Below are 27,002 nucleotides of genomic sequence, written 5' to 3'. Positions count from 1 at the left end.
TGTGAGACTAGGTTGAAATGGCAACTGTTTTCAATGCCAAGTGCAATCGAACTCTTTAATGGTGCTTTTAGGTGAGACTGGGCCGCCAGCCAGAGTCTGAGGGGGCGGCGAGGCTCTGGTGCACAGCCTCCCCGCCGACATTCGGGTCTGCCACCATCATCGCCCCCAAACTGGCCTTTCCTTCCATCATCTAGCTCAGCGGCACATGCACTTGGTGTCCTCGTGATAAGTACTTTAGACAGCCAGGTGACTTAGTGACACAGAAGATTAACTGCCATGCGAAAGATGACGCTGACATAATGTCTTAAAATTTTACTGTGATTTTACTTCTTCAAGTATAGGAGTGACCTCTGTAGAGGGTAATCTTCTCTCTCCCAGTAATAAAGCTCTTTCTTAGCCCTCCCCATGAAAATTTCTGCTAATGGTTTGCCGTTACATCTGTGTGTGATAATGATTTTAATGTTAGAGATGCTGATCCAAAACAACCCCTCAGTGTAATTTTTCCTCTGGTAACCCTGTCTGTCCCCATGTCCCTTGTTTCCTGCCCATTCCCAGAGAGTTGGTGGCCACATTGGAACTGGGGGCAGTATAACCCAGATAGGCATTGCACGAGGGCTTGTTAAGTCGTATGGGGCCCATTGCTGGGGCTTGTGGTACAGATTTGGCCTCCTCACCCCCCACCTGCCCCCCGCCTGCCAGGGAGGAGAGAGAGTCTGAGAGCCTGGGAGATGGGAGGTCTGTTTCTTGTTCCAACCCCAGTACCCCAAGTAGCCTCAGAGAATTTCTATAACCCACGTCTTTCTTTGGGTGAGTCAAATACCTTAATTCTTCTGGCAGAGGATTGGGATATTAAGAATGTGATTTTAGGTAATCATTTTACAATATATACATCTATCAAATAATTGTTATACACCTTAAATTTATACACTGTTCTGTCTCAATAAAATGGGGGGATGTGATTTTAAAGACAAAAGAAAAATCTGTGTTGTAGCTAGTTACTTTCTCTCTGTCGGAGACTGCATACAGCACAGCGATCTAAAGTTCCAGTGCCAAGGGAACTCTGCCTGTGGTAACTACCTAGAGTAGCCGTCTGCATGTTAGAACCCACTGATAAAGTGCTTCCGAGGTGCTATGATACGCACCGTGTCAACTCAGGTTGACAGTGAAATCTCTTACTTGGTTTCTGTTCTCTCCCTCTCCCTCAGTGGTAGAAGGTGGGAGATTTGTGGACCGAACTGCCGTAGCTAGAAGTGCTTAAGCAGTTCAAGGAAATGCAGTTTAAGAGAATTTGTCAGATAAAGAGGACGGTTGCTTCTTCACGTGATTAGGAATTGCTTAAGCCATTGTTTTCTTGAACTTTTTGTAGGTTAAAAGGCTTGGAACAAGTTACTAAGGCTACTATGCTTGGTCACCTTCTTCCAGTGTTACTGACTTCCCTGATGCATCCAAATTTACAGACTCTGACCATGGCCGATGCCCTGATGCCTCAGCTGGTCCAGTTGGTACTCTATACCAGTCAGGTACGGTCCCTGGTGTGCCAAAGTAAGCTGCTCTTCGGCCCGCCCACCTCTCGCGTTGCGGCTGTATTTATTGAAGGCAGAGTAAACATGGCCATGTCTTTCAGAAGCCAAGGGAAATAATAGTGGAATGAAGGAAAACATAATAAAAAAGAAACCGAAATATTAAGGAGAAACGTTTTGTTTGACTAAATTACTTACTGCGATCTTCTAGCAAGTGTTGGTCACTGGTCAGCTGTGAAAATGCTAATCTGCAATGCTATGGAGATCCTACCATTGTATTCAGCCTCCTGAGGCCTTGCGGGCTATCCGTGACTGATAGAAAGGATATGTGCCATGACAGCATTAAATAAAATGATATTGAGTGGTCTAAGTCGCAAAGCATTTCTTCGTGAAGGAGGACAGACTAGGATTGTAAAAAGATGACTTAAGTGAGAATTCTAAATTTGGCTGTAGTACCATCCAGATAACTGACAGTAAGCACTTTAAGACATGATGATGGTTTTGTGTTTCAGACGGCTTTGCTGCTTAAAACCCAGTGTCCAGTTTTTGCCGAGGTGGGCTGTTCCCCATGTGGTGCATCAGACCAGAAGGGCAGGCTGTTCCCCGATCAGAGGTGAAAGATGCTGCTTCCTTGCTGGAACCCCTGCCTTGTTTTCTTCTGGTGAAAGCCTCGTTCTCCTTTTACGACACTGAATTCTAGCAGGGATTTTGTAACTGGGAAGAGAGACTTTAGGGTCACGTTTTCCAGATAATTCTAGAATTGCTTTATAGATTTATAGGATCAGGTGAGAATAAATTCCCCACAGATCAAGAGATTAAAGATTGACAGGCTCTCCTATACCAACGATGGCGATGTAAAATACTATGACTTTGGCAAATAGGTTGACAGTTTCTTAAAAAGTTAAGTGTACACCTGCCACATGACTTAGCTATTCCACCTCTAGGTATTTACACAAGAAAAAGGAAAGCATAGCTTCTTACAAAGACTTGTATATGAAGGTTCATAACAGCCTTACTTGGAGGAGCCCAACACAAGAAACAGCCCTAATGTCTATCAACGGGGGAAGGGATAAATGAGTTGCAGAGTATTAGAATATTCCTACGACGGAATCCTACCCAGCAATAAAAGTGAATGAATGGTTGATACATGTGACAATAGGAACGATTTCAGAATCCTTATGCTGCGCAAAAGAAGCCAGATCCCCTCAAAAAGAACATGCCATATGATTCCCTAGATAGGAAACTATAGACGATGTAAACTCATTTCTAGTGATAGAAAGCAAAAAATGATTGCCTGGATTACCAAGCGAAGGAAGGAAACTTCACTAGTATATACCTATGTCCAAACTTACCAAGTTGTACACTTTAAATATGGGCAGTTGATTACGTGTCAGTTACACCTATCAGAGCAGTCTTCAACAATGCCAATCAGAAAGGGGCGACTTTGCAGGTTTCTCTAGAAGAGTGTGGTATCCAGTGCAGCTTTGCGTAGTGACGCAACTTTGCCCCCGTGCTGTCCGGGATCATCAGCCATAGCCACACGCTGTTCATGATGACTTGTGGTGTCGCTCATGTGATGAAGAAACTGAATCTTAAATTGTTTTCAGTTCAGATTCTGTCTACCTGGCCACACTTGACTCCGTGGCCACCACATTGCTAGTGCAGAGCTGAAAGAAGAGTGTTAATTTCACAAGAGCCAAGTATAGGTCTTAGGAGTTTGTATACCACAGCCTTGGGCTGCAAAGCCCTCGAGGGTTTAATTACAGTAGACAAGAGGACTTTGAAGGCATTCTTCTTTAGCAAAAATTAAAGTAAAAAGTCAGGTAGACTCATGGAGTTTTCAACAATTGACATTTAGATATCAACAAAAGGAACCTTGATAGGATACTAATCCTGTGGGATTTGGAAAGTGACCAATCTTAAGGGTCCTTTATAGCATTTTTTTTTTTTTTTTTTTTTTTTTTTTTTTTAAGTAACTTGAGAGTTGGTGAGGTCCTCTCCTGGGCTCTCCTCCTTGAAAAGAGAGGGGGAAATGCAAGTATCTTCTCTAGCGACAACAACAAAAGAGCCTTAAACATAGGAGCTTTTACAGTGCTTCTGATCGCCACTGATACCTAGCATTTAAAAGCTATGAGGTTGTCAGACTGCATGATGTGGAAAAGGAGAGCGACATTCCTTAACCTTTTGTATTTTACCATGTGTACCTCTTCTTTTTCCTCTCCCCGCTGCTAAGCTAAATCACTTTCTCTGTGTCTGGTTTTAGGATGCTGGAAGAGAAGGAAGAGCCAGGCTTTCTCACTGGTTTAAAGATTCCTGCTCCATGGGCTGCTGGAAAGACCGTGGAAACCGTCCACCCTGTCAGAGACAACTATAAATTTAAAGAAACTGTCCACATCCCAGGAGCTCGCTGCTTGTACCTTAGATTTGATAGTAGATGTTCTTCACAGTATGACTATGACAAAGTAAGCAAGACTGGCTTAGTATTGGTTCCACCGCCAATAGGCTGGTTTCTTAGATGCTTCTTATTTTTCTTTGCTCCTGGTCACCATTCCCGACTTATTTCTGTCTGCAGATGTCTCTTTGGAAAACTTTAAGATACACCTTGAAGGGTAGTGGTTGGGGAAATAACCAGCATGTCTGTGTTCGAAGAACAGTGTTTTCACAACATGTTGAAAGTGCACTTTCGTAAGCTTTTCAGAGTTTAGATCTGAGAGTCAAAGGAAGTTTTCTTTTGCCTATTGCTTACCTACTGCCTTCCTCCAGTGCTCGGAATTCCTGTGGACAGGTGATTTGCATTCGTCTAGAAAGATCGTACTGCCCGATTCTGGGGCTTCTCACGTATTCTTTGGGAGAAGATGGCCTTTTAGAAGAGTTTCAGATGTGCTAGGATCTGTTTTCTTTTTATTATTTGTTCTTTGTTGTCAGTACCTCAGGGCCCACATAGATTTTGAGGAAGAGTAGTTTCTGACGTGTAGTGGCTTGATAATTTTAAGTGGAAGGAAACATTTGAGGGGTTGAAGTGTTTTCTTCTGTTGATGTGGTTGTGTTGCAAACCATCATGTTGAACTTCTGAGGAAAGAGGAATGTGACTGTGACGTGTAACCTCATAAAAGAACAACCAAAGGGTTATCTACTAGCTTTGTACGTACGCAGGACTATTTTTATGTAGTTGTATGTAGATTGTTAGCTCCTCTGTAGAGTGTTAGGGTGAAAGGTCTTAAATCCTTCCAGGGGAGATTTTTAGGTTAAATAATAAAGGACTTCTTAACTGTATGTACTCTGAGGTGGTGAAACCCATCACTGAGCAAATGATAGGGTCCCCTTCCCCCTTATCTTTTAGGATAGTGAAAACTGTCAGGTGTCGGGAGGGGCTTAAGATACGTCTCCAAAACTCAGGTTAGCTGGAAGCAGGAGAATTTAGAAAATGGCCTTTCATGGGCCTTTCAAAAAAGAAACGTCTTGCCATCAGCCTGCCCCACTTCATGGCTCCTGACATCAGCTACCCCCATTTCCTAGATTCAGGTGATAGGACTGTTGAAAATAGAAATGGAGAGGTTGCCATATCAGTCGGTGTCATTTTGTTTCTCCTTTAAAACCAGTGATTCGCATCCTCTGACCTACGCTAACCAACACCTGCGGTAGACGTTTAGCGTTAAATGTGGAGGCACAGGGAGGCTTCCTACTCAGATAAAAGGAACATTTACTTTTCCAGTGGTCCCTGGTTGGTATCAGCAAAAGGTCCAAAAGGGTAAGAAAGCACAACATGATAAGTGTCAGGGGCTAAAAATGTAGCCTCTAGATCCAAACTGAGCTCTCCTGTGCAGTCAGAGGTGGTCAGAGTGCACATGAGAAGACAGGAGTTGGAGTTTACGGAAACCAGAGCTTCATTCTTCCCAGGGAAGTATTTGAATGCCAAGGGACCTCTAAATATCTCTCCTGCGTATTAGAAAGTTGGTTAATTGCACATAAATGAATAACCTTTATTGCGGAAAAGTACTGATCCATGAAAACTGACCCAAGAAGCAGCAACGCCTTTTCTGGCCTAAATTTATGTCATTTTCTTTTTACCCCATTAAGCAACATTCAAAGGATGTATGGCTTATTTTCAATTTGTTGCGTTTTTAAAAATCCTCATGCATTGAGTTTTTGGGTTTTGTGTTGTTTTTTTGTTTTTTGCCTTTATTTCGTTGTGTTAGATATAACCGTCTTTCCATCTGTATTTGCTCACTTTATTAATTTGGGGGAGGACTTCAGGGGGCAAACCGTACCAGTTATTAATGAGTTATACGTCATTACTTAGCATTAAAATAACTACTTAAAAATATGTGTAATAGCTGAGTAGACCTATGTTAATGTGAGGTCCCCAGGCAGTTAAATTGTGGCAATACCTGTTGCATCCAAACTAGTATCAGTTATACCTTAAAAAATCAGGGAATATTCTACTGTAATGACATCAGTGCCTGGTTATGAATGTATTTTTAAACAAACACTTTTTTGCAGCCTTTTTATTTGTAGATGTTGTTTTTGTTTTTCTTTTACAGTCTAACAGTATATTTTCTGTTTTGAAGTTGGTGATATATGCGGGGCCTAACACAAACAGTAGGAAGGTTGCTGAGTATGGAGGCAACACACTGGGATATGGCAGCCGTAGTGTCTTAGGAACTGGCTGGCCCAAAGACTTGGTGAAGGTATGGTATCCAGTCAGATTCACTTCCTCGAAAAGAAAACTGAACTCCCGTTCCTTCCAGGCCCGAGTATTAACTCTAATTCCAGAAAAAGAAGAAAAAAAAAAAAAAAAAAAAAAAAAAAGGTCTGTGGGTGCTTTTGTTGAGCTGGAGCCATCTTGCCGGGTCTGTAAACTCACTGCCTCATTCAGAATGACCGTCCTTGTAGGGCATTGTCAGACCCCTGTTGGCTCCAGAACTGGCATCCGTTCCCCAGGTTACTCCAGGGACTGAGGTGCCCACGGCATTTCCTTCCCTGTCCATTAGATGAAGGCCTGCTAGTTCTTTCAGCTTGCTTGTCTGCACTCTCCTGTGATGGGCACCCTAGGTTAAAAATGTGGAATCCGTGTTTTCGAATGAATTTGGGCCTTTGGAGCAACAGTAATGATCCTTCTCAGATGGATGAGATTCCAGTCATGCTTTGTAATTTGGGCCCTGGAACTACAACAGATCTACCTAGGCTATGAATATGAGCTGAAATGCCTCTCCTGAACCTGAAAACCTCTCCAAAGTCTGTTCTGGAAGCTTGTGTCTCGTGTGTGTTACCTACCCTCTTTAATTCAGCGGTAGATAGCAAGTTATGTCCAGGGGTGTAGTTTGGATGCATCCAAATCTGCATCGGCATGACACTTTTAATCGTTCTCTCATTTCCTATGTTTTGTTCATTACTCGTGGTGTTGGTTCCGCAATACAGAGCAAGGTCTCGCAGCACTCTGTTCTTCAAGATCCAGGCCGTTGCCTGCCTTCCCGGCACAAGTGAGGTGGTGGGGAGGGGGGAGGGCAGAAAGAATAGAAGTCTGAGGAATCGATTGAAATTATGGTCAAGATTTAATCTATACTCCGATCCTGCTATTGGGTGATCGTGGCCCGTTTCCCAGATGCCTCGTCCCCAGACTACCTGGTCAGGAGAGACCCCCGGAAGGCTGGTGTCCAGAGGAGAGAGGGGATGGAGTTTGAGTCAAACGTGCGATTGAGAAAAGGAGTGAATTATTGCTGTGGCCCTTTTGAAAGTAAATCTCTGAAATTCATTGCTCTCTTGAAAATCATGTGTCTTTTTTTTTTTTTTTTAAAGTGTATTTTCCCCCCCTTAAATTTTAAGGTGGAAGGAGATACAGTCACCTTCTCCTTTGAAATGAGAAGTGGCCGTGAACACAACACTCCCGATAAAGCTATGTGGGGCTTTGCTTGCACAGTTCGCGCTCAGGTACTGGAACCTAACCACCGCTGTGGGCATAATGTACTTTCTCCTGTGTGCCTTGCTTACAGACGTCATATTTGCCCCGGAGACCGGGCAGAATATGAGCTGTTTCATCCATCTCTTCCATTGGTCAGTAGTAGACTACTTTCATAAGTAGTAGTTTTGTGGACTAAAACTAGCTGTGACCTAAAATCCGTTTAGCGGCACAGACAGAACCCACTGCTAGGGGCTCCATCTTCAAAGCCTGGAGAGGTAATCTGCCTCTAGCATCTTTCCATGGGGTGAAGAAGACCCGAACACCTAATAGAAGTAAGCATTGGGATTCCGGGTTTTTAGAGTGGTAGGATCAGATTTTCATTCTATTCTCAAAGGCTCCGTCTCTGCTTAATTGGGTATGTTATACTCTGTATATGGTCCATTGAAACCCTGTATGCGGGTTCAGTCTACTCCTTTTAGTGCCAAATAGTTACTTCCCTGCCCGTGAATCTATGTGAATTCTTTTCCCAGCCGGAAAAAAATGAGAGAGTGGTAGGAGTTCTACTAGCCCCTTGAGTTGCTTGATTTGTAAAACCTATTTTAGACTTGGAGATGGCTTAAGTTTCACCAAGCTGACACACTCTAGAGCGGAAGTACCTGCTAGAATGGAAGCTCCGTGAGGGCAGGAATCTTTGTTCTCTGCTGTATTGCAAGGGCCTAGAACAATGACTGGTACACAGTAGGTACTCAAATATTTGTTGAACGAACTCAGTATGAGAATTGACAACGTCTTGGTTCGAGCACAGGATGGAGGTGACCCAACGAAGTAGTGACTTATACCTGGATAGGCACAGCAGAGAGGAATCGACCCAAAGAATCTTGCACGTGATTTGTGCTCTCTCTAATATGGAGTCTTATCAGCTCTTCTCTCTCCAGAATTGTGTTCAGCCTTCACTCTGTGCCACCATCTTTCTGCTCATGGTGTTGGGTGCTGTGCCTGTGTCCCATAGCGATAGTACTCGACGCTGCTCTGTGAGCCCCTGTGGTTGGGGACCCGTGCAGCGCGGTGCACACGGGTCGAAGCGCCCCGCCGTGCACGCTGACCAGTGTGGTCTGCCCCTGTCTGCGTTGCAGGAGTCGTCGGAGGATGTGTCCGGAGGCCTGCCCTTTCTGGTAGACCTGGCTCTAGGTCTGTCCGTGTTAGCTTGCTCCATGTTGAGAATCCTGTACAATGGACCAGAAATCACCAAAGAAGAAGAAGCCTGTCAGGAACTGTTGCGGTCCAAACTTTTACAAAGGTAAAAGGCTCAGATAGGGCTAGTTTTGCTCACAAAGGCGAAAGAACTTCATGTGGCAAACTACTTTGAGTCCGTTTTGCAGCTCATTGTGCATATTGCCTGACAATCCCGAGGGTGTCATTGTCGTTAAGAAAGAAGATGAAAAGTGCCTTTTGGCCCTTACTTTACTAAATTTGAAATTACAGCCTTGAACTGCAGAAGCTTTTCTCCAACCCAAATAGTGCATAATTAAATTCAAGGATCCCCTAAAGGATGAGTAGATGAGTGATAAAGCAAACATATCAAAATGTTTATTCTAGAATCTAGGCGGCGGGTATATGGGTGTTAACCTTGGAATGCTTTCAGCTTTGCTATATATACTTAAAAGTTTTCATAATAAAATGTTGGGGAGAAGGTAAATTCCCAAAGATGCGATTTCATATAGTGCTCATTTTCCTTAGCTTCTGGGGAAGGCTTGATGAATACCTAACATATAATGTGATCCTTCAGATGTTTGGTATATCTGCAAACTTTAAGTAGCTCTTTTCAGATGGAAGAGGAGTGAAGATCCTCTTTTCTGTCTGTTCAGGTGCCAGTGGCAGGTGGAGGCCAATGGCGTGATCTCGCCTGCCCTTACTCCAAGCCCATCTCCACTGCCACTGACCATCGAAGAAGACAGAGAATTCACCTACCCCTCTGACGTCCTCGTGCCTCCTGTTGGAAACTACTTTGACCTGCCCCGGATCAGGCTGCCTCCAGGAATCATGATAAAGCTCAGGGAAATTTCTGGGCGTGCTAGACCTCAATTCAGACCAAGTATAAAGTATGTTGCTAAATGGTGCTCTGCTTTTCCCATTGGAAAAAAAAAACAAAACTGTTTAGACAATGGAAGGTGGGGGGGAGGGTGGTAAATTTTTTACAGTCTAGCAAGTGAGCCTTTAATTGCGCATTTACTTATGAATGCTAACCAGATACTCTGGGGAGTACCCCCAGGTGGTATTCCAGGTCCTCAGGTCTCAAGGTGTGGGCCTCCAGCTAACACTGTCTGAGCGCTTGTTAGTTCTGGAGCCCCATCTCCTACCTAGTGGATCAGAACCTCTGAGGATGGGGCCCAGTAATCGATGTTTTGACCAGTTTTCCATAAGATTCTGAGGCATGAGAAGGTTTGACAAGTTACAGGTTTTTCCATGGTGGTTTGACCGTCTACTCCTAGTCCTCAACTTGGGTTTCCTTAGTCCAGAGAGATGGTGAGGGGTCTTTGATGTAGAACATGAAGTTGTGCAGTTGCAAACGTCTTTGTAGTATTCTTGCTTCAAGTCTGGTGGCCTCTGCCCTGTCTTCTGAGACACGATTGCCCATTTCAGGGAGAAAAATTTTAAGAATAGTTGAAATTTAAAAAGAAAGAGACAGAAGTACCATTCATTTTCAGCCCAGCATCCAAATATCACAAGCTGTAATGGTGCATAAATGGTGCTAAAGATCTTTTTTTTTTTTTTTTTAAATCCTTAGACCTATTCCAGCTTTAATACAATTCCGACACAAAATATACAAATTATAGAAAATGAAGTCTCTTTAATTTTGATTTTCATTTTATCAGCTTAAGTCAGTTTTGTCAGTTAAACAGTAAATTACTGCCAACTTGATATGAAAGCCATCATCATGTCGTGCCTCTTTATTGTAATAAAGAAGGTGTGGTTTAATGTATTTAATATATTTAAATCAAAGCCTACACCCTCCAACTGATTGAATATGGGATTGGTAATTTGAGAGCATGGCATATACTTGACTCATTTCCTTCGTAATCACAGAGAAGTAATTCAGCCCGATGTGATGGAGGAAATGGTGGTCTCCTGTGTTATTAAGCACTTGAATTTGGTCGATGCACTGCAGTCCCTAATAAATTTCCAGTATCAAGAAGAACATGCCGAGGAATATGACTTACTGTGTAAAATTATGGGAGAGACCTTCAAGAAACTCAATGCCATGGAGAGACAACTGCAGGTAAGTGAAGGCGAAAGCACTTAGATTTCTCCTACAACTGTTGGAAATAATTTCTTTCCTGGAAATGTAATGAAGTTTTTAAAAAAAATTGTTCTTAATGTTTGTTTATTTTTGAGAGAGAGAGAGAATCCAAAGCAGGCTTGGAGCTGTCAACACGGAACCTGACACAGAGCTTGAGCTCAGGAGCCATGAGATTGTGACCGAAGCCAAAGTCAGACGCTTAAGTGACTGAGCCACCCAGGTGCCCCTGTAATGAAGTTCTAAAAGGGACCTGAGGGGCATGTGGGTGGCTCAGTTGGTTAAGCACCTGATTCTTATTCTCCCTCTCAGGTCTTGATCTCAGGGCTGTGAGCTGAGGCCCCACATTGGGCTCCATGCTGGGCATAAAGCCTACTTTAAAAAAAAAAAAAAAAAAAGTGACCTGAAGTTTTGCAACATTAGGACTAAGATTTCCAAATTTGCAGATAGCACTTGTTTTTGTTTTGTCCCTATTCTCGCATTGTTTTATTTTTTAATGTACCTATTAGAGTGTTGCAGAATTGGAACAGAAATGGCAAAGTGAGGTTGATGACGCCATGCAGGGGAAGCTGGAGAACAACATGCCCTTCTTCTATGATTACCATTTTAATGAGGTGAGCAAGTTGTAGGCTCGATCACTGGGGCTTTGGTATTTACAGTGCAAAGGTATATATCATGTATGTGTAGAGACCAAATAATGATTCTTGTTGAGATGTCGCACACACCAAAATGTATCCATTCTTGACAGAGATTAAATAAGATTGATTAGATCAACGTATCAATGATACAAATAATAAATTATTCATTAGGCTGTTCTTAACTGATTAATAGTTTTATCAGGAAGTTACCAGCAATGTCAAATTTTGCTTCCAAGCCTTCAAAAACAAAAGGCGGTTATAGGTACTGGAGAAGTCCTCAGAAAGTAGTCAGTGCCATCTGTAATCATTAAAATATCAAATAATTACTTACAAATGTGCTCTGGTGTACAAATAGGGACCAGAGGTGGTGGGTTTTCTCCCCCCCCCCGAGATTCTCTGTTCCTTTTAACATGAACGGTAAAACTCAGTTTTTGCAGATCCTGCCTACCATCTTTTCTTGATTTTTCCTTCTTTAGAACAAAATGAAAGAACTAGAACTTCTGTGTTCAATGAAGGAAGTCTCCTTTGATGGAAATGATCTTGAAAACATGGTCCTGTCACTGAGGTTAGTGATGTTAATAACTACACAAAGCTAATTTACTACTGTGATGCTTACACTGTGATGACGTATACTCTTAGGAGATACTTCTTAAAAATCTGATGCATTCACTGAATATTTGAGTTGGAACTCAGTTTGTAAACATGGAAATTTTTAGCTTAGCCTTCAAAAGTCAGCATAGGTGCATCTGAAACTGGGCAAAGGGAGCTGACACTGGTCCGTTGACAAGCCTGCTCCTCTCTGATAGGGAAGGGGGGAAGGGGAGCGATATTTCTCAGCTTTCTTTGGCTTGGGCTCCCCCTATCTTCTCGTATCCTTTATAATTACGAAACTTGGGTTTCGGTGAAGCTGAGAACGACTAAATGCACATTAGCCTTTCCTTCCAGGGAGAAGTTCCTACAAGAAGTGAATTCTCTTACTCAGAAACCGTCGCACCCACTGGCTAAAACGAAGACGTTAGTCAAGAGTTTGATGAACCGAGCCGAGCTGCTGTTACATGTCACCATTGCGGCCCAGTCCGGCCTCACAAGAAGCATCTCGGGGACCCCTGCAGAAACTCCGGGTACAAAGCCAGCCCTGCACGGGCTCTCTGCACTAGCCCGTTTGTAGAAAATACACACCAGCTCCTTAAAGAGAAATCACTCTTGTGTTCTCATAGGAAGGAGAAAAAGAAATTTCAGCATTTTTTTATTCTACCTTTTACTTTCTCATCGAATTCATGTGGTGGCTTGTGAGTCCGTCTGAGCGTCAGGTGTGCCTCCTCACCTGCCTTACTCGGTGTTTCTTGGGAGCATCTTGGGAGCCCAGTAACGTGGATTTTTAGTTTTGGGCTTGTTGCTTTCATAGTAATGTGCATAATTAGTCAACATTATGAATCTTGTAATGCATCACATTTTCCTCTTAAAGCCGAGTTTATATTGCACATATAGTCATTATGTGGAACCTTCTAACATCAGTTTCACTGTTTTTTTCCTGGTCACATTTTAATTGTTAGCCTGAAAGGACATTCCTCAGGAAAATCAATGAGTCTTCTTTCTTAAGCCTGATCCCCAACCCTGGGCATAGCTTGTAATGACCAGTGTTACTACTTTTTTTTTTTTTTTTAATTTTTTTTTTTTTTTAATGTTTCTTTATTGTTGAGAGAGACAGAGACAGAATGTGAGTGGGTTAGGGACAGAGAGAGAGGGAGGCACAGAATCCGAAGCAGGCGCCAGGCTCCGAGCTGTCAGCACAGAGCCCGATGTGGGGCCCGAACCCATGAGCTGTGAGATCATGACCTGAGCCACAGTCGGACGCTCAACCGACTGAGCCACCTGGGCACCCCAACAAGTGTTATTTCTTACCTTGAGAGAGAGGATGAATAAACAGGAGACTCTGTGTTGTCTGACCCGATGGACCCTGCCAAGCAAGCAAACTGTTTTCATCCCAGCTGATGGGCCCAGGGCTCCCCTCGCATGGGAGAGAAGTCCAGGGGGACTCAGGTTTCTGACCCCCTAGTGAAAGGATACTGTTGGCTGAGAACATCCAGGGATGTGTACCAGGGTGTGTAGTGTGATCACATACTGAGACGGTGTGCTGACCACGTCCTTAGTCACACTGAGCTTTGGTTAATTCAAGGTCCTATAGAAAGACTTAGGTTAGTAAGGCTGATGATGCTTTCCAAGAGGTTCTTTCCATCAGAGATCATGAACCAATAGTTTGCTGAGCAATAACATCTTCAAAAACTATTTTTTAAGACTGAAGCTGTCTAACCATTCTTTTTTAAATAATTTTTTAATGTTTTATTTATTGGGGGGGGGGGTGGAGAGGGAGAGAGAATGAGTGGGGGAAGGGCAGAGAGAGAGGGAGACAGAATCTGCATCAGGCTCCAGGCTCTGGACTGTCAGCACAGAGCCTGAGATGGGGCTCGAACTCATGAACCATGAGATCATGACCTGAGCCGAAGTCAGACACTTACCCGACTGAGCCATCCAGGTGCCCCTAACCATTCGTAAGACCAATTCAAAATAACCTTGACTTTTTTTTTTTTTCTTAGATGGTCTTAATATGTAGTTTTGTCATCTTCCATTAAATATTCTTCTATAACACAACTAGTTTCCTGGATAGCGTTAAGGAGTATATTTTAGAGGAAGGGCCAGTTGGATTCTAGCTCAAGTGTGATATTTACTCGCACCAGCTATGATCAAAGCCAAGGTACTAGCAAACGTCAGTAAATCAGCTGAATAAATCTGGGATTAAAGGGGGAACAAAGGCTGTCTCTGAAAAAAAACAAAACAAACAAAAAACCAGTATTTGGATTTGTTTCAGTTAAGAAATTTTTTATTCTAGAAATTACTGTCTCTGTCCTCTCTGGCTTTTAAGAACGCTTATATGAAGGTGAACATTGAGAGTTTATGAAATTAAATCTTTCAGCCTTTTTTTTGAAACCCAATTTAATAAGAAAGATTCTAGTTTTTCACACTAAAATGCTTTTCTAACCCTAATATCTTGATTTTAAAGAATGGGCCTGAAAGTCACCAGTGTGCAATGCTGGCTGGATTAGAACCTCCTAGAGAATCCTGAAGTCTCCTAGAAAGCAAAGAGTATCTTTCTTAGACTGATAGCGTAGCTGTTGTTGCTGTCCTTACAAATCGGATAGCAGATACGCCAACCTTTTTATTGCTTTCTGTTTCAGCTTGTAAATCAGCTTCAGAAACAAAGGTGATATCTCATGCTGTGCGGCAGCCTGTTTTTCTTCGCAGCATGTCGGCTCCTTCTGACCTGGAAATGATTGGTAATGAAGATTTGGAATTTACTCGAGCAAATCAGAGGTAAATGACTAATGGCCAAGGTTGGATTCCCACGTGAGCTGAAGACAGTCATCAAAACACACTCCCTGAATTTCTGCTTTTGTGACCTAGCGCTGTTTTGCTTTCCCATAGGCGGCGCCACGTGACCAGCCACCGCAGCAGCTCCTTCACACTCCTGCAGTCACTGGCCATCGAGGACAGCAGGGACAAGCCCACCTACAGCGTCCTGCTGGGGCAGCTGTTTGCTTTCATCGGCACCAACCCTGACCAAGCTGTATGTCCATTTTGCTGAATACAGAGGAATACCGCCTAATGGCGTGGGGGCCTGTGGCAGTCAGCAAGAGTCAGGTGGACTTCCTTCTCATGCATTTCAGGTGTCCAGCAGCAGCTTTCTTTTGGCTGCACAGACGAGGTGGCGGAGGGGAAATACTCGCAAGCAGGCCCTAGTGCACATGCGGGAATTGCTGACGGCTGCTGTGCGCGTTGGGGGTGTGACGCACCTCGTGGGTCCAGTGACGATGGTCCTTCAGGGAGGACCCAGGTCAGTTGTTTCTATTAGTTCATACCATCCTGTCTGGAGTGTGCAAGAGGCATTCCAAAGATTATTCATGAGGCCGTATTTTAGACAGGGGTATTTGCTAACGTTTTCCCCTAAAACAATATCTTTATTTTTATTTTTGTAAAAGTATTCCGCAATTTTTTTTAACAATTGCAGCATGTGTAACAAAGTCCCTTTATTCCTCCTCTTCTGAATTCCACCCTGTTAACTAAGAGCTTGTTGTATCAACTACACACACATAAATGGCTGTTTCTCCTTGTACACAGAAGTATGTATGTGTGTGATTTTTTTTCCCCTTAATTCAGATTATATTATACTACAATAGAACACTGCTATGAGAATTGTTTTGCTCATATATGTTGGATATATCTCTTTTCATGTCATTACTTCAAGGTCTGCTTTATAGTTAAAAAAAATTTTTTTTAATGTTTATTTTTTAAGGAGAGAGAGAGAGACCGAGACCGAGACCGTGAGTGGGGGAGGGGCAGAGAATGGGAGGCACAGAATCGGAAGCAGGCTTCAGGCTCCGAGCCGTCAGCACAGAGCCTGACACGGGGCTTGAGCTCACGAACTGTGAGATCATGACCTGAGACAAAGTCAGATGCTTAACCAACTGAGCCACCCAGGTGCCCAACTTTATAGTTTCTTTTTAAAGTTTGTTTTGAGAGAGAGAAAGCACCTGCATGAGTGGGGAGGGGCAGAAAGAGAGAGAGAATCCCAAGAAGACTGCACTGTCAGTGCAGAGCCCAACATGGGGCTCGATCCCATGAACCGTGAGATGCATGACCTGAGCCAAAATCCAGAGTCAGATGCTTAACTGGCTGAGCCACCCAGGCACCCCTGCTTTATCATTTTTAAGAACTTCATGGACCTCTGTTATATGGATGGCTACGTCTTATTTAACTCATCCCCTTCTGGTGGACACATGGTTCATTTTCTCTTACCCTCCTTCATTTTTTCTGTTTTGTTTTATTTTTGCATTAATAGCAGTGATGTAGTAACATTCTTACACCTATATTTTTGTGTACTTTTGTGCTTATTTTACTGGATCAATTTCTTTTAAAATTTGTTTTTTAATGTTTATTTTTGAGACAGCGCGTGCCAATGGGGGAAGGGTAGACAGAGGGAGACACAGTATCCGAAGCAGGCTCCAGGCTCTGCACTGTCAGCACAGAGCCCGATGCAGGGCTCGATGTCACAAACCTCGAGATCGTGACCTGAGCCACCCAGGCGCCCCTTGGCGAAATTAATTTCTAAAAACCTAGTTGTAGATTTTGGAGAACATTTTGTATTTGTGAGGAGTTTTTCTATACTGCTCCCTACTGGGCTTCAAAGATCTTCAGATAGAAACAGAAAAGGCATTTGTCTGCAGGTCCTAGAGTAGATGCTTGGGGCTGCTTGTGTCTCCTGACAGCTCTTTGAGGAGTTCTGGCCAATAAGCAGGGGTCAGTGGCTGGAGCAAAATGTGTTAACTAGCAAGAGCTCGCATGAATATCTTGAGAAATTTCTGTGTCCATCAGGAGAGGCCAAGTTATTCTTTGGAAGCAAAACCCTCCCAGATCTCCGTGTTTACAAAACAAAACTTCAGTGCTTGCTCATGTCCAGCGCAGGTGCGCCCCAGCCCATGACACTCCCAGGAGCCCAGTAGAGGAGGCGGCCGCTGTCTCAAAAGCTGTCCGTCCCCTTGTCAGAGCTCTGGCTTATTGGCCAGGCTGGTCACATGCTCATCCAACCAAAGGGAAGCCACAAGGCACAGTGAGTAGCACTGGCTACCACAGCTTACTTCCAGAATAATTTTTCTTATCCATTTTTTTTTTAACGTTTATTTATTTTTGAGACCGAGACAGAGCATGAATGGGGGAGGGTCAGAGAAAGAGGGAGACACAGAATCTGAAACAGGCTCCAGGCTCTGAGCCGTCAGCCCAGAGCCCGACGCGGGGCTCGGACCCACGGACCACGAGATCATGACCTGAGCTGAAGTCGGCCGCTTAACCGACTGAGCCACCCTGGCGCCCCATCCAGAATAATTTCTCCACAACCCTGGTAGCATTATTCCTTTTTCCGTCAATCGTTAATGTCATAGGTCAAACATTTGAAAAAATGCAGAAAATCCCAAAGTGTAAAGTAGAAAATCACCTGTAAATCCAGCATCTCAAGATAAAACCTGTTAACACTCTAGTGTATTTGTTCTGTCTTTATTCTAACCATAGATCCCTCCTGTAATGTCTCTAGTGGCTGTGTAGCCACTGCATCGTATTCCCGAACCTTTATTTATGGCTCAATCCCTACTTTTCATCCTTAGGTTTTATTTATTTTTGTTATTATAAACAGTATTCTATGGCCTGTCTTTGTAGATGACTCCGGATAGTTCCAGTTTTCAACTAATATTAATTGCTGTAGAATCGCCCCCAGGTTGTGTTTTTACACTGGGAAAGTCTTAGTTCATATCAATTGGATTCTCATACTCTGCTAATAATCACAGTGTGAACTTGACAAGGACACTTAGCTAATCTATTTGGGCCTTGATTTTCTCATGAGTACAATTACATTTACGGAATTCAGTGCTGCATAGGATATTGCAGGCCTGTTTCAAATGGTTTCATTATTAAATACGTTTGGGAAATGTTGGGTACCATTCTCTTGCTCTTAGAGTTATTGTGGACCTTAACCTTGTAAGGCTCCGAGTAGTCCTACGGTAGAGAACCCTGCTTGACTTGACTTAGCCTAGGATTCCCCACACTTCTCTAGAGCATGGGCATTGTGTTTGAGGCAACTTAAGAAATGCTGCCTAACAGTCTTCTGTGGTCCCACAGTCTGGGGAACACTGGTGATCTCTAACATCCCTTCAGTTCGGGATTCATCTAGACACTCTTGGGTTTCTCAGAACGTGCCTGCTCTTACGTTCACGGTCACTTGCCATGGCTCAGGAAGCCTGCACTTTGGTTCTGTTTCATAGAATTGAAGAATTAACCTGTGGTGGGATGGTCGAGCAGGTCCAGGAAGCCTTTGGCGAGACCATGACCTCTGTGGTTTCTCTGTGTGCTCGTTACCCTATCGCATGTGCAAATAGCATCGGACTCTTGTGTACCATACCTTATACCAGGTAAGCAAGGCTTTTTACTGTGGGTGAATTGCATTGCAGTGTAGTTGCTTAAATAAAAATACTTCTAAATTAAAAAATTCCCTGGGGTTTTTTTGCTTTGATTATCCGGTGACACTATCACTGTGATTAAATGAGTTTACCTCCTGACAGACACCTAGCGTTTCTATGTAAATTCCATATTATTGAATTCCTACATGATCAAAAGCGGCCAATAGGGATTCTATCACATGGTCAAAAAGTAGAGGTTTGAAGGAAAGAAAAAGGCCTCTAGGAAATTATTTAATATGTTCAGCAAAAATTTTTTTGCAAATGCACATTTATTTTCTCAGTACCCTTATGAATCCCCTCGTGATAAAATATACAACTTTTTTTCTGTTATAGCAACCTTCTGTTTTTACTTGGCTATTCTATATGAACAAGCCAGAACTTGAAGTTTCTTATTTATGAAGGAAATCCTCACTGTAAAGAAGTATTTTTGTGTTTGGTTATATGTGGCGGTAAAGAAGGATACTGGCATGTTTTCTGCCCCTTTGATAACCTGGATCTTAAGTGAGAGTTTCCTGAGGGTTGGTCAGTTATGTTTATTTCATGTACCCTTCCTGCCTGGCCCAGGAGTGAAGAGAAGTGCCTGGTTCGCAGTGGCCTTGTGCAGCTCATGGACCGACTGTGTAGCTTGAGCAGTCAGACGGAGTCCGGCTCCAGTGAGAAACAAACCAAGAAACAGAAGGTAGCCACCATGGCCTGGGCAGCGTTCCAGGTGCTTGCCAACCGCTGCGTTGAGTGGGAAAAAGAAGAAGGTAAGAAGCAGGATCCTGTTTTAGAATTCATTGATTTCTTCTGTTGATGTGTTTATTTAATTATGGGTTTAATCAATTAATGATTTCAGGAGAGCCTCTTCGTCAGCATGGTTCTCTGGAAATTTATGGCTACACTGACGTTAAATAATATCCTAGCCTAGAGGGCATTGTGCTAAATGAAATAAGCCAGACACAGAAAGACAAGTACTGAATGATCTTGCTTATATGTGAAATCTAAAAAAGCCAAACTCCTGTGGGGCGCCTGGGTGGCTCAGTCGGTTGAGCATCTGACTTCAGCTCAGGTCATGATCTCACATTCTGTGAGTTCGAGCCCCATGTCGGGCTCTGTGCTGACAGCTCAGAGCCTGGAGACTGCTTCAGATTCTGTGTCTCCCTCTCTCTACACCTCCCTGACTTGCACTCTGTCTCTCTCTCTCTCTCTCAAAAATAATAAACATTAAAAAAAATTTTTTAAGTACAAAGAAAAAAGCCAACTCCTAGAAACCAGGAGTAGAATGGTGGCTGCTAAGAATATTAGGAGGAGCAGGAAATGGGAAGATGTAGGTCAGAGGGTCAAACTTCCAGTTACAAAGTGAATAAGTTCTCCACACAACACACACACACACACACACACACACACACACACACACACACAAACACACAGGTAATTAGTGAGGTGGTGGGTATATTAACTAGATCGCCGTAATCCTTTCAGAGTATATATACATATCTATAATCATGTAGACCTTTTAAAAAATGCACATTGAACCACCTAAATTGTGTACGACTTGTATTTGTCAGTCATACCTCAGTAAAGCTGTGGCTGGGGAGGTGGGGGGATGGGGAATGATAATCACCTGAAAGAGTACAGTAAGCCAGCAAATTGAAAAGATACCTCATTTCCTTTTTGTCAATTCTGCTAACAGTCTCCAAATAAATACTCTTATGAAATGGTTTAGTTGCATTTTCAAGTGCCATTTCCAAATTCTGTTTTTACCAATCCAGTTGAAAAAGTGAAGTTGAATATCCCATAATATCCCAGGCCTGCGTATGCAGCTTGTTGACTTCTCTATTTATTCATTCACTGTGCACTTTATTGTCGAGAGCCAGGCGTAAGATGAACAAGACTTTGCTCTTACTCTTAAGAAATAGGGTGCAGTGGGGGAAATAGACCAATGAACAAATGATTACAGTGTGATCAGTGCCATATTTTAGGTGCACGTGAAGTGCGGAGGGAGCACAGAGGTTTCTACAGACCAGCTATGCTAGAGATTGGGCAAAGCTTCCCCAAGAAGGTGACATGTGAGTTATTCTTACAGGATAAAGAACGTTTTCATGTAGAAATAAACAGTGTGTGTAGGCACAGGGGTCCAAGACAGCATAGAAAGTTGAGGAAATGACAGCTAATTTGTGTGGCTTTTTACAAGAGCTGCTTGGTGCGGGGAGGGACCTCTGGATCTACAGTGAAAATGGAAAGATCCCAAAAGGTCTTTAATTGTGTTTGAGGAGAGGTAGGATGGGGGTTTTAAAAATCAACAGGTTTTCGGGGCCCCTGGGTGGTTCAGTCAGTTAAGTGTCTGACTCTTGATCTCAGCTCAGGTCTTGATCTCAGGGTCGGGAGTTCAAGCCCCATGGTGGGCTCCACGCTGGGTGTGGAGCCTACCAAAAAAAAAAAAAAAAATTAGGGGCACCTGGGTGGCTCAGGCAGTTAAGCGTCCAACTTCGGCTCAGGTCATGATCTCAAGGTTTGTGAGTTCAAGTCCCACATCGGGTTCTGTGCTGGCAGCTCAGAGCCTGGAGCCTGCTTCCGATTCTGTGTCTCCCTCTCTCTGTGTCCCTCCTCTGCTCACACTCTGTCTCTCAAAAATGAATGTTAAAAAATTTTTTTTCAAAACAAAATAAAAATCAACAGGTTTTCATCACAGGAAGAAAATGGTGATTCTTCCATATTAATCAAAATATGTTCCTTAGATTTGTGTGAATTCTATTCGGTTTTCATTAAAAATAATGTCTTGTCCCAACATTAAATCATTATTTTTTACGTGCAGATGTTATCTAATGAGGAGACACTATTTTGGTAGCTAATGGAATACTGAGTAGGTTAGAGAAAAGATTGGGCAAGAGGAGGGCTTTAATGCAGGGAGGGTGAGAGGGAGGATTCACCATGCCTGCAGGCTCGCCATGGCTTCCTCGGGTTCTCACCTTGCTTTTTCTTTTTTCTTTTTTTTTTTTTCCTTTTTCTTTCTTTCTTTCTTTTTTTTTTAAACTCTGTAGGTGGCTCCACAGAGGCCGTGCACTCAGGGCTGGCCCGTCAGGTGTCCAGCCTTCTCACCAACCATCTTGCCCGAGCAACTGAGTGCTGTGGCAACCAGGCCGCCGGGAACGATGCCCTCCAGGATGTCCTTAGTCTTCTCAATGATCTCTCAAGGTATGGGAGGCCCAGCCGGAGCTGTGGCAGAAAGCGGCTTTCCTCTTGAATGATTGGGGTTCCTTTGGGTGGTGATTGTCTTTGAAACGTCTAAATTATGAGGCCATCCTGACCTGCTCCTGCTTCAAGAACAATAGAGAAGAAAAGCATTGGAAAAATAGTAGTTCCAAAGTGTGAGGATTATTTAGGTGAATACCTACATTATAAGATGATATCATTTGCTTTAATGTTTTGCTGCCAACAGCTGTTAGCCTTTCAAGTAGGTACAGTTGCATTAAGTGACCCCAAGTCCTTACCCTCATCATAGAGCAAGGTAAAGAATAATCAGTCAGGACCTGTAACTGACTCATGTTCTCATACCGTGTCTTCAGAAAGAAGATAATCTGGGGGGGGGGGGGGCAGTTGGTTGATAACATCCTGGGTGAGTGGTGAGGTCCACAGCGGCTTGTCTACATAAGGCTGCTGTTCTTTGGTTTCTGCTCGACTTGGTTTTCTTCTCAGTGAGATGTCACAGGTTCAGCTGGGACAGATTGCAGACTGTTGAGGCTTATGCAATACTGTGTGGTATCTTTGGTCTTGAAGCACCCCTTAAAAAGGAATAAAAGGTTAAACGGAAAGTCTCCTAGTTTGGATTTCAGAGTCGTAGTGCCCTGTGAATCATGCTGAACTGTAGCATCGCAATTAAGTAAACATTGGGCATCAGCAGCTGCTCAGAAATGTTTCGTTTTGAGTGGTCGCTTGTGAGCCTTCATTAGATATTTACAGAAAAGCTCAGATTCAGATCTCCTTTATAAAAACACAATGCCGAATGTGTGTCTTCCTCGTGAATCCGTTTGTTCGTCCTCATTTAGGGAACTCTCACGTCTGAGCTTCTGCAGACCAACATGCCCAGTGTCATGTGCCTTTTCTTCCCTCTTTCCAGGAGTCACATAGGTAAAGCCATCCTGAGCCAGCCAGCTTGTGTGTCCAAACTCCTCTCCCTGCTGCTTGACCAGCGCCCATCTCCAAAGCTCGTCCTTATCATCCTTCAGCTGTGCCGGGCGGCGCTCCCGCTGATGAGCGTGGAAGACTGTGGCAACGTGGAGCTCCCACCGTGGAGCTACTCCGTTCCCTCCCTAAACAGTGAGCAGGAGGATCCCAGCGACCCAGCGTCCAAGATAGCCTCCTTGCTCTTAGCAAAGCTGGCAGATTACGTGGTCCCAGGTGAGCAGCTCCCGGTCCCAGCAGGGCGCTGTGGCACCCACTTCCCGGGGCAGGCCAGACTGAGCTTCCCACGGTCTATCACCTGTAGCTGCCGCTGTGCCTCCTATGATGAGACAGGAGGAGAAGGGACAGGGAGGAAGAGAGACTCCAAAATCTGAGCTTGCCCTGTGCCGGGGAGCTGCACAAATAACGTTGTGATTTTTCTGTTTGCTTTTAAAGGATGTCAGACAGTTCTCTCTCCAACTGCTTCTGAACCTGACACTACGTTGACGAAAACCAGTCCCAAGAGTTCCTTAAAAGGAGATAAAGATCCTGGAGAAGAGAGTGAAGCAGTGGATGGCAAGCTATCTATCTTTATCCACAAGCGGGAAGACCAGTCGTCCCATGAGGTCCTCCAGCCGTTACTGAGGTAACTGATGATTGTAATAGCTCTGTGTCCTCAGACTCTGTAAGCCCCTTATGTACATCACCTATCTCCACCCTCTTGACAACCCTAAGAAGCAACCGCTATTCCTGGCATCCCTGTTGTTACAGTGGAGAAACTGAGGCAGAGCTGAATCACAGACGCAGGCCTCTGACCGCAGAGTACAAGCTGTTATCCGTGACTCGGTACTGTTTCTTCAGACCCAACAGAGAGCAAAAGCCCTGTTGAGAATGTATTGTTTGTGCTCGGTGGAGAGCCTGCAGTGTGATTTGGGCTTCGAGAAGGAATGACGCAGGCTGGTTTTAGTTATTGGCATCTTTCAGCCATTGGTCAGTTTAAGGATACCATTGACTGTGAGGTGGAGAAATAAGAGAAACTTTTTAAAACTTTAATTCACTGAAGGTGAATGGTATGATTGCTCGACGGGAAAGTACAAATATACGTACTGTCCAAAGATTACAGACCTCCGGGGCCCTGTTAGTGGGAGCCCGGGCGATGGGAAGGCCTACCACAGCACACGAGGGAGTTGAGGACACCTGTGTATGTCTCAGGCGGAAGACTTTTTTCTCCAGATAAATGATTGGACGATGGTGTCCTCCTCATAATTGGTCCCTTATCTGCCATCATGGCAGCTGGAAGCACTCCTGGGCTACTGTATGAACCAATAGGGCCGGGCAGGTCCTGCTAGATGCGGAAATCACCAAGAAGCATTCTTGGGCGTTGCAGGATTTTAGAGTGCAAATTTGGTGAAGGAGTGTTCGGAGAGGCAGAGGAAGCTGAGTTGTCAGAAACATCCAGTCATTCACACCGAGGCATCCAATTCATGCTGCAGTTAAAGTCCCCTCACTTTGGGATTTAGACCACTTCCCGAGCGCCTCCCAGGCCTTCTTGGGATCATAGGTTCGGAGTCTCGAGTTTGTTCAGCTCCGACCAGCACTAGGTGGCCCCACGGGCATGCAGTGCCACCTTGACCTTGCCCGTAAGATGGCCCCCTCTCTCTGCCTTCCCTTCTAGTAGCTCCGAAGGACGGCCCTTCCGACTTGGCACTGGCGCCAACATGGAGAAAGTTGTGAAAATGGATCGAGACATGACGAAGGTAAACCCGATACGGAAATATTTGCCCTGACAAGACCCACGATTGAAGGGCACTTACCATGCTTTGGGTTTTCAAGAGACACTTAAAAAAAAAAAAAAAAAAATTCAAGTTACCACAAGGAGGCAGGGTGAGAAATCGAAGTTACTGGCTTAACTGAAGCTGTTTTCAAGAGAACTAGTTAGAATCAATTTGTCATTAATGTTAAAATATAAAAGAGACCTCTTGGTTTTGACCTAGAAGTTTTTTCTTAGTTCTGTTAAGAAAGTTGTGCAGCCTATGGGCACCTGGGTGGCTCAGTTGCCTAAGTGTCCGACTTCAGCTCAGGTCATGATCTCACAGTCTGTGGGTTCGAGCCCTGCGTTAGACTCTGTGCTGACAGTTCAGAGCCTAGAGCCTGCTTTGGATTCTGTGTCTCCCTGTCTCTACACCTCCCCCACTTGCCCTCTGTCTCTCTCTGTCAAAAATAAACATTAAAAAAAAAGTTTTGCAGCCTAAAACTGCAGGACACCTGGGTGGCTTAGTCAGTTGACCGTCCAACTCTTGATTTTGGCTCTTGATTTTGGCTTGGGTCATGATACCACAATCATGGGATCGAGCCCCGCATCGGGCTCCATGCTGAGTGTGGAGCCTGCTTACAATTCTGTCTCTCCCTCTGCCCCTCTCACCCGTTGCACACATGCTCTCTCTCGCTCTAAGAGTAAGAAATAAAAAATGAAGTTTTGTAGCCTAATAATACTTTAAAAGGATCACATGTGAAAGGTTAAAAGAGTAATAGATAAGAAATAAAGACACATAGCTCATAAAAAATAGAAAAATATGCCCACATTTACAAATTACACAACAAAGGATTAAAAATAGTAATATATCCTTTTTCATCTGTCACACGAAGTTAAGATTGAGAATACCCGTTGCAGTCAAGATGAGAGTAAATAGTCCTTCTCAAGTATCTAGATACAACCATGCTTTTCATGTTCTGTTGATAAGAAAACAAAGTACCCCTAAATACGGGATTGATTAAACAAATTGTTATGTGTCAATTATACCTCAGGTTTTTTTTTAATTTAAAAATTTAAATTATATGCATACAATGAAATACCATACAACTATATAAAGAGCTGGGTAGATCTGTATATACTGATATCAAAACACGTGATATTTTTGTTAACTGATAAAAATAAATAGAAAAACTGTGTGAAGTGAGATCCATGATTATGTATGCCAAAATTTGCATGGAAATAGGGGCGCCTGGCTGGCTAGTTGGTTAAGTGTCCGACTTCAGCTCAGGTCATGATCTCATGGTTCATGGGTTCGAGTCCCGCGTTGGACTCTGTGCTGACCGCGCAGGGCCTGGAGCCTGCTTCGGATTCTGTGTCTCCCTCTCTCTCTGCCCCTCATCACCACTCATGCTCTGTCTCTCCTCTCTCAAAAATGGATAAACATTAAAAAAAAAAAAAAAACTACATGGAAACAAATCTAGAGGACTAACAATTGTGTGACTGGGTGAGGACATGGGATGTTTATGGGAAATTAACTTTCTACACATAGTATTTTGACATGTGAATTTTTAGAAATGAGCCCGGGTTGCCTTGGTAACCGGGAAGCAGGCTTTAACAGGTAAGGAAGCTGAGTGTGGTGACTGTCTCAAACCTCCCTCCAGGGCGGCTGCTGTGAAGTGATTACAGAAGAGGCCGCAGCCGCTCTTCGGAAGGCAACCAAGTGGGCACAGTCTGGCCTCATCGTCAGCGTTGGGCCACCTGTAGAGTCCATCAACCCAGAGACCGTGAGCGGACTGTCCACAGGCGACAAGAAGAAAACCGCCCAGACCTCCATTTGCCGAGAGAGGAACTCGGAGCTCGCAAGGTAGTCTTTCCCTGTCCACGTTTTTTTCAGAGCTACTTTGTAATGGACTTGTGGTTTGGGTTTTTATCGTCTGTCATCCCCTCGACCTGCCAGAAAACGAGGACTGAGGGCTTAAAATACCCAGCCGAGGTTGTGGCCGGGTAAATAGGGTGGCACTGCTGGCCAAGTGGGCAGCTATAGCCAGAGGGTTGTATTTCTTAAATTTTTTTTTTTTTTTTAACGTTTTATTTTATTTTTGAGACAGAGAGAGACAGAGCATGAACGGGGGAGGAGCAGAGAGAGAGGGAAACACAGAATCTGAAACAGGCTCCAGGCTCTGAGCTGTCAGCACAGAGCCCGACGCGGGGCTCGAACTCACAGACCGTGAGATCATGACCTGAGCTGAAGTCGGAAGCTTAACCGACCAAGCCACCCAGGCGCCCCCAGAGGGTTGTATTTCTGAGAAAGGCCACCACCAGGAACACCAGCTACGGCTTTTCTGAGCATTAGTAAACTCAGGTCTTACTGCCTCTGTTTCTTCCAAACGATACTTCCCACCAGCCCAACTGTATACAATAACCTCTAAGGAGTAGAGAGGAGTGAGTGTTGCCTCCAACAAGTCTGCAAGGTGTTCTATTCTTTCAAGCCAGGAATTAGGCATCTTCCCTCAGTCCTGACGGTTTACGCAGTTCAAGGTTGAGGTGTGTTGTTTCAGAGGATTCTTCAGCTACCGGAAGGAATATGAATGAAGTGATTTTTCTTTTCCTGATGATAATTTAGCATCTCTTTTTCTCAATGAATCCACTTTTTCCTGTATGATTAGAAAAATTTTCCATCTGATGATAACCCTAAA

General features: G+C 43.9%; 1 protein-coding gene across 7 annotated transcripts in view; it reads left to right on the top strand.

The window, feature by feature from the left end:
- HECTD4 (HECT domain E3 ubiquitin protein ligase 4) overlaps positions 1 to 27,002 on the top strand; it is a 190,999-nt gene that overhangs the window by 106,465 nt on the left and 57,532 nt on the right. For 5 of the 7 annotated variants that reach the window (XM_078435784.2, XM_078435783.2, XM_078435782.2 and 2 more), the window contains 21 exons: positions 1,367 to 1,520; positions 2,033 to 2,133; positions 3,784 to 3,982; positions 6,062 to 6,208; positions 7,344 to 7,448; positions 8,553 to 8,716; positions 9,285 to 9,518; positions 10,504 to 10,696; positions 11,224 to 11,328; positions 11,829 to 11,917; positions 12,298 to 12,473; positions 14,586 to 14,721; positions 14,833 to 14,974; positions 15,075 to 15,241; positions 18,216 to 18,362; positions 18,975 to 19,159; positions 21,434 to 21,587; positions 22,510 to 22,790; positions 23,010 to 23,199; positions 24,229 to 24,310; positions 25,968 to 26,170. In XM_078435784.2, coding sequence (XP_078291910.1) covers positions 1,367 to 1,520; positions 2,033 to 2,133; positions 3,784 to 3,982; positions 6,062 to 6,208; positions 7,344 to 7,448; positions 8,553 to 8,716; positions 9,285 to 9,518; positions 10,504 to 10,696; positions 11,224 to 11,328; positions 11,829 to 11,917; positions 12,298 to 12,473; positions 14,586 to 14,721; positions 14,833 to 14,974; positions 15,075 to 15,241; positions 18,216 to 18,362; positions 18,975 to 19,159; positions 21,434 to 21,587; positions 22,510 to 22,790; positions 23,010 to 23,199; positions 24,229 to 24,310; positions 25,968 to 26,170 — 3,354 coding nt within the window. The remainder of the gene's footprint in view (positions 1 to 1,366; positions 1,521 to 2,032; positions 2,134 to 3,783; positions 3,983 to 6,061; positions 6,209 to 7,343; positions 7,449 to 8,552; positions 8,717 to 9,284; positions 9,519 to 10,503; positions 10,697 to 11,223; positions 11,329 to 11,828; positions 11,918 to 12,297; positions 12,474 to 14,585; positions 14,722 to 14,832; positions 14,975 to 15,074; positions 15,242 to 18,215; positions 18,363 to 18,974; positions 19,160 to 21,433; positions 21,588 to 22,509; positions 22,791 to 23,009; positions 23,200 to 24,228; positions 24,311 to 25,967; positions 26,171 to 27,002) is intronic. The other 2 variants (XM_078435786.2, XM_078435785.2) reach the window with 1 other exon arrangement.

Source organism: Panthera onca, chromosome D3 (assembly GCF_046562875.1).
Source record: "Panthera onca isolate mPanOnc1 chromosome D3, mPanOnc1 haplotype 2, whole genome shotgun sequence".
Taxonomy (NCBI): domain Eukaryota; kingdom Metazoa; phylum Chordata; class Mammalia; order Carnivora; family Felidae; genus Panthera; species Panthera onca.
Note: the sequence above shows the minus strand (reverse complement) of the source record. Positions and strands in the feature narration are given on the sequence as shown.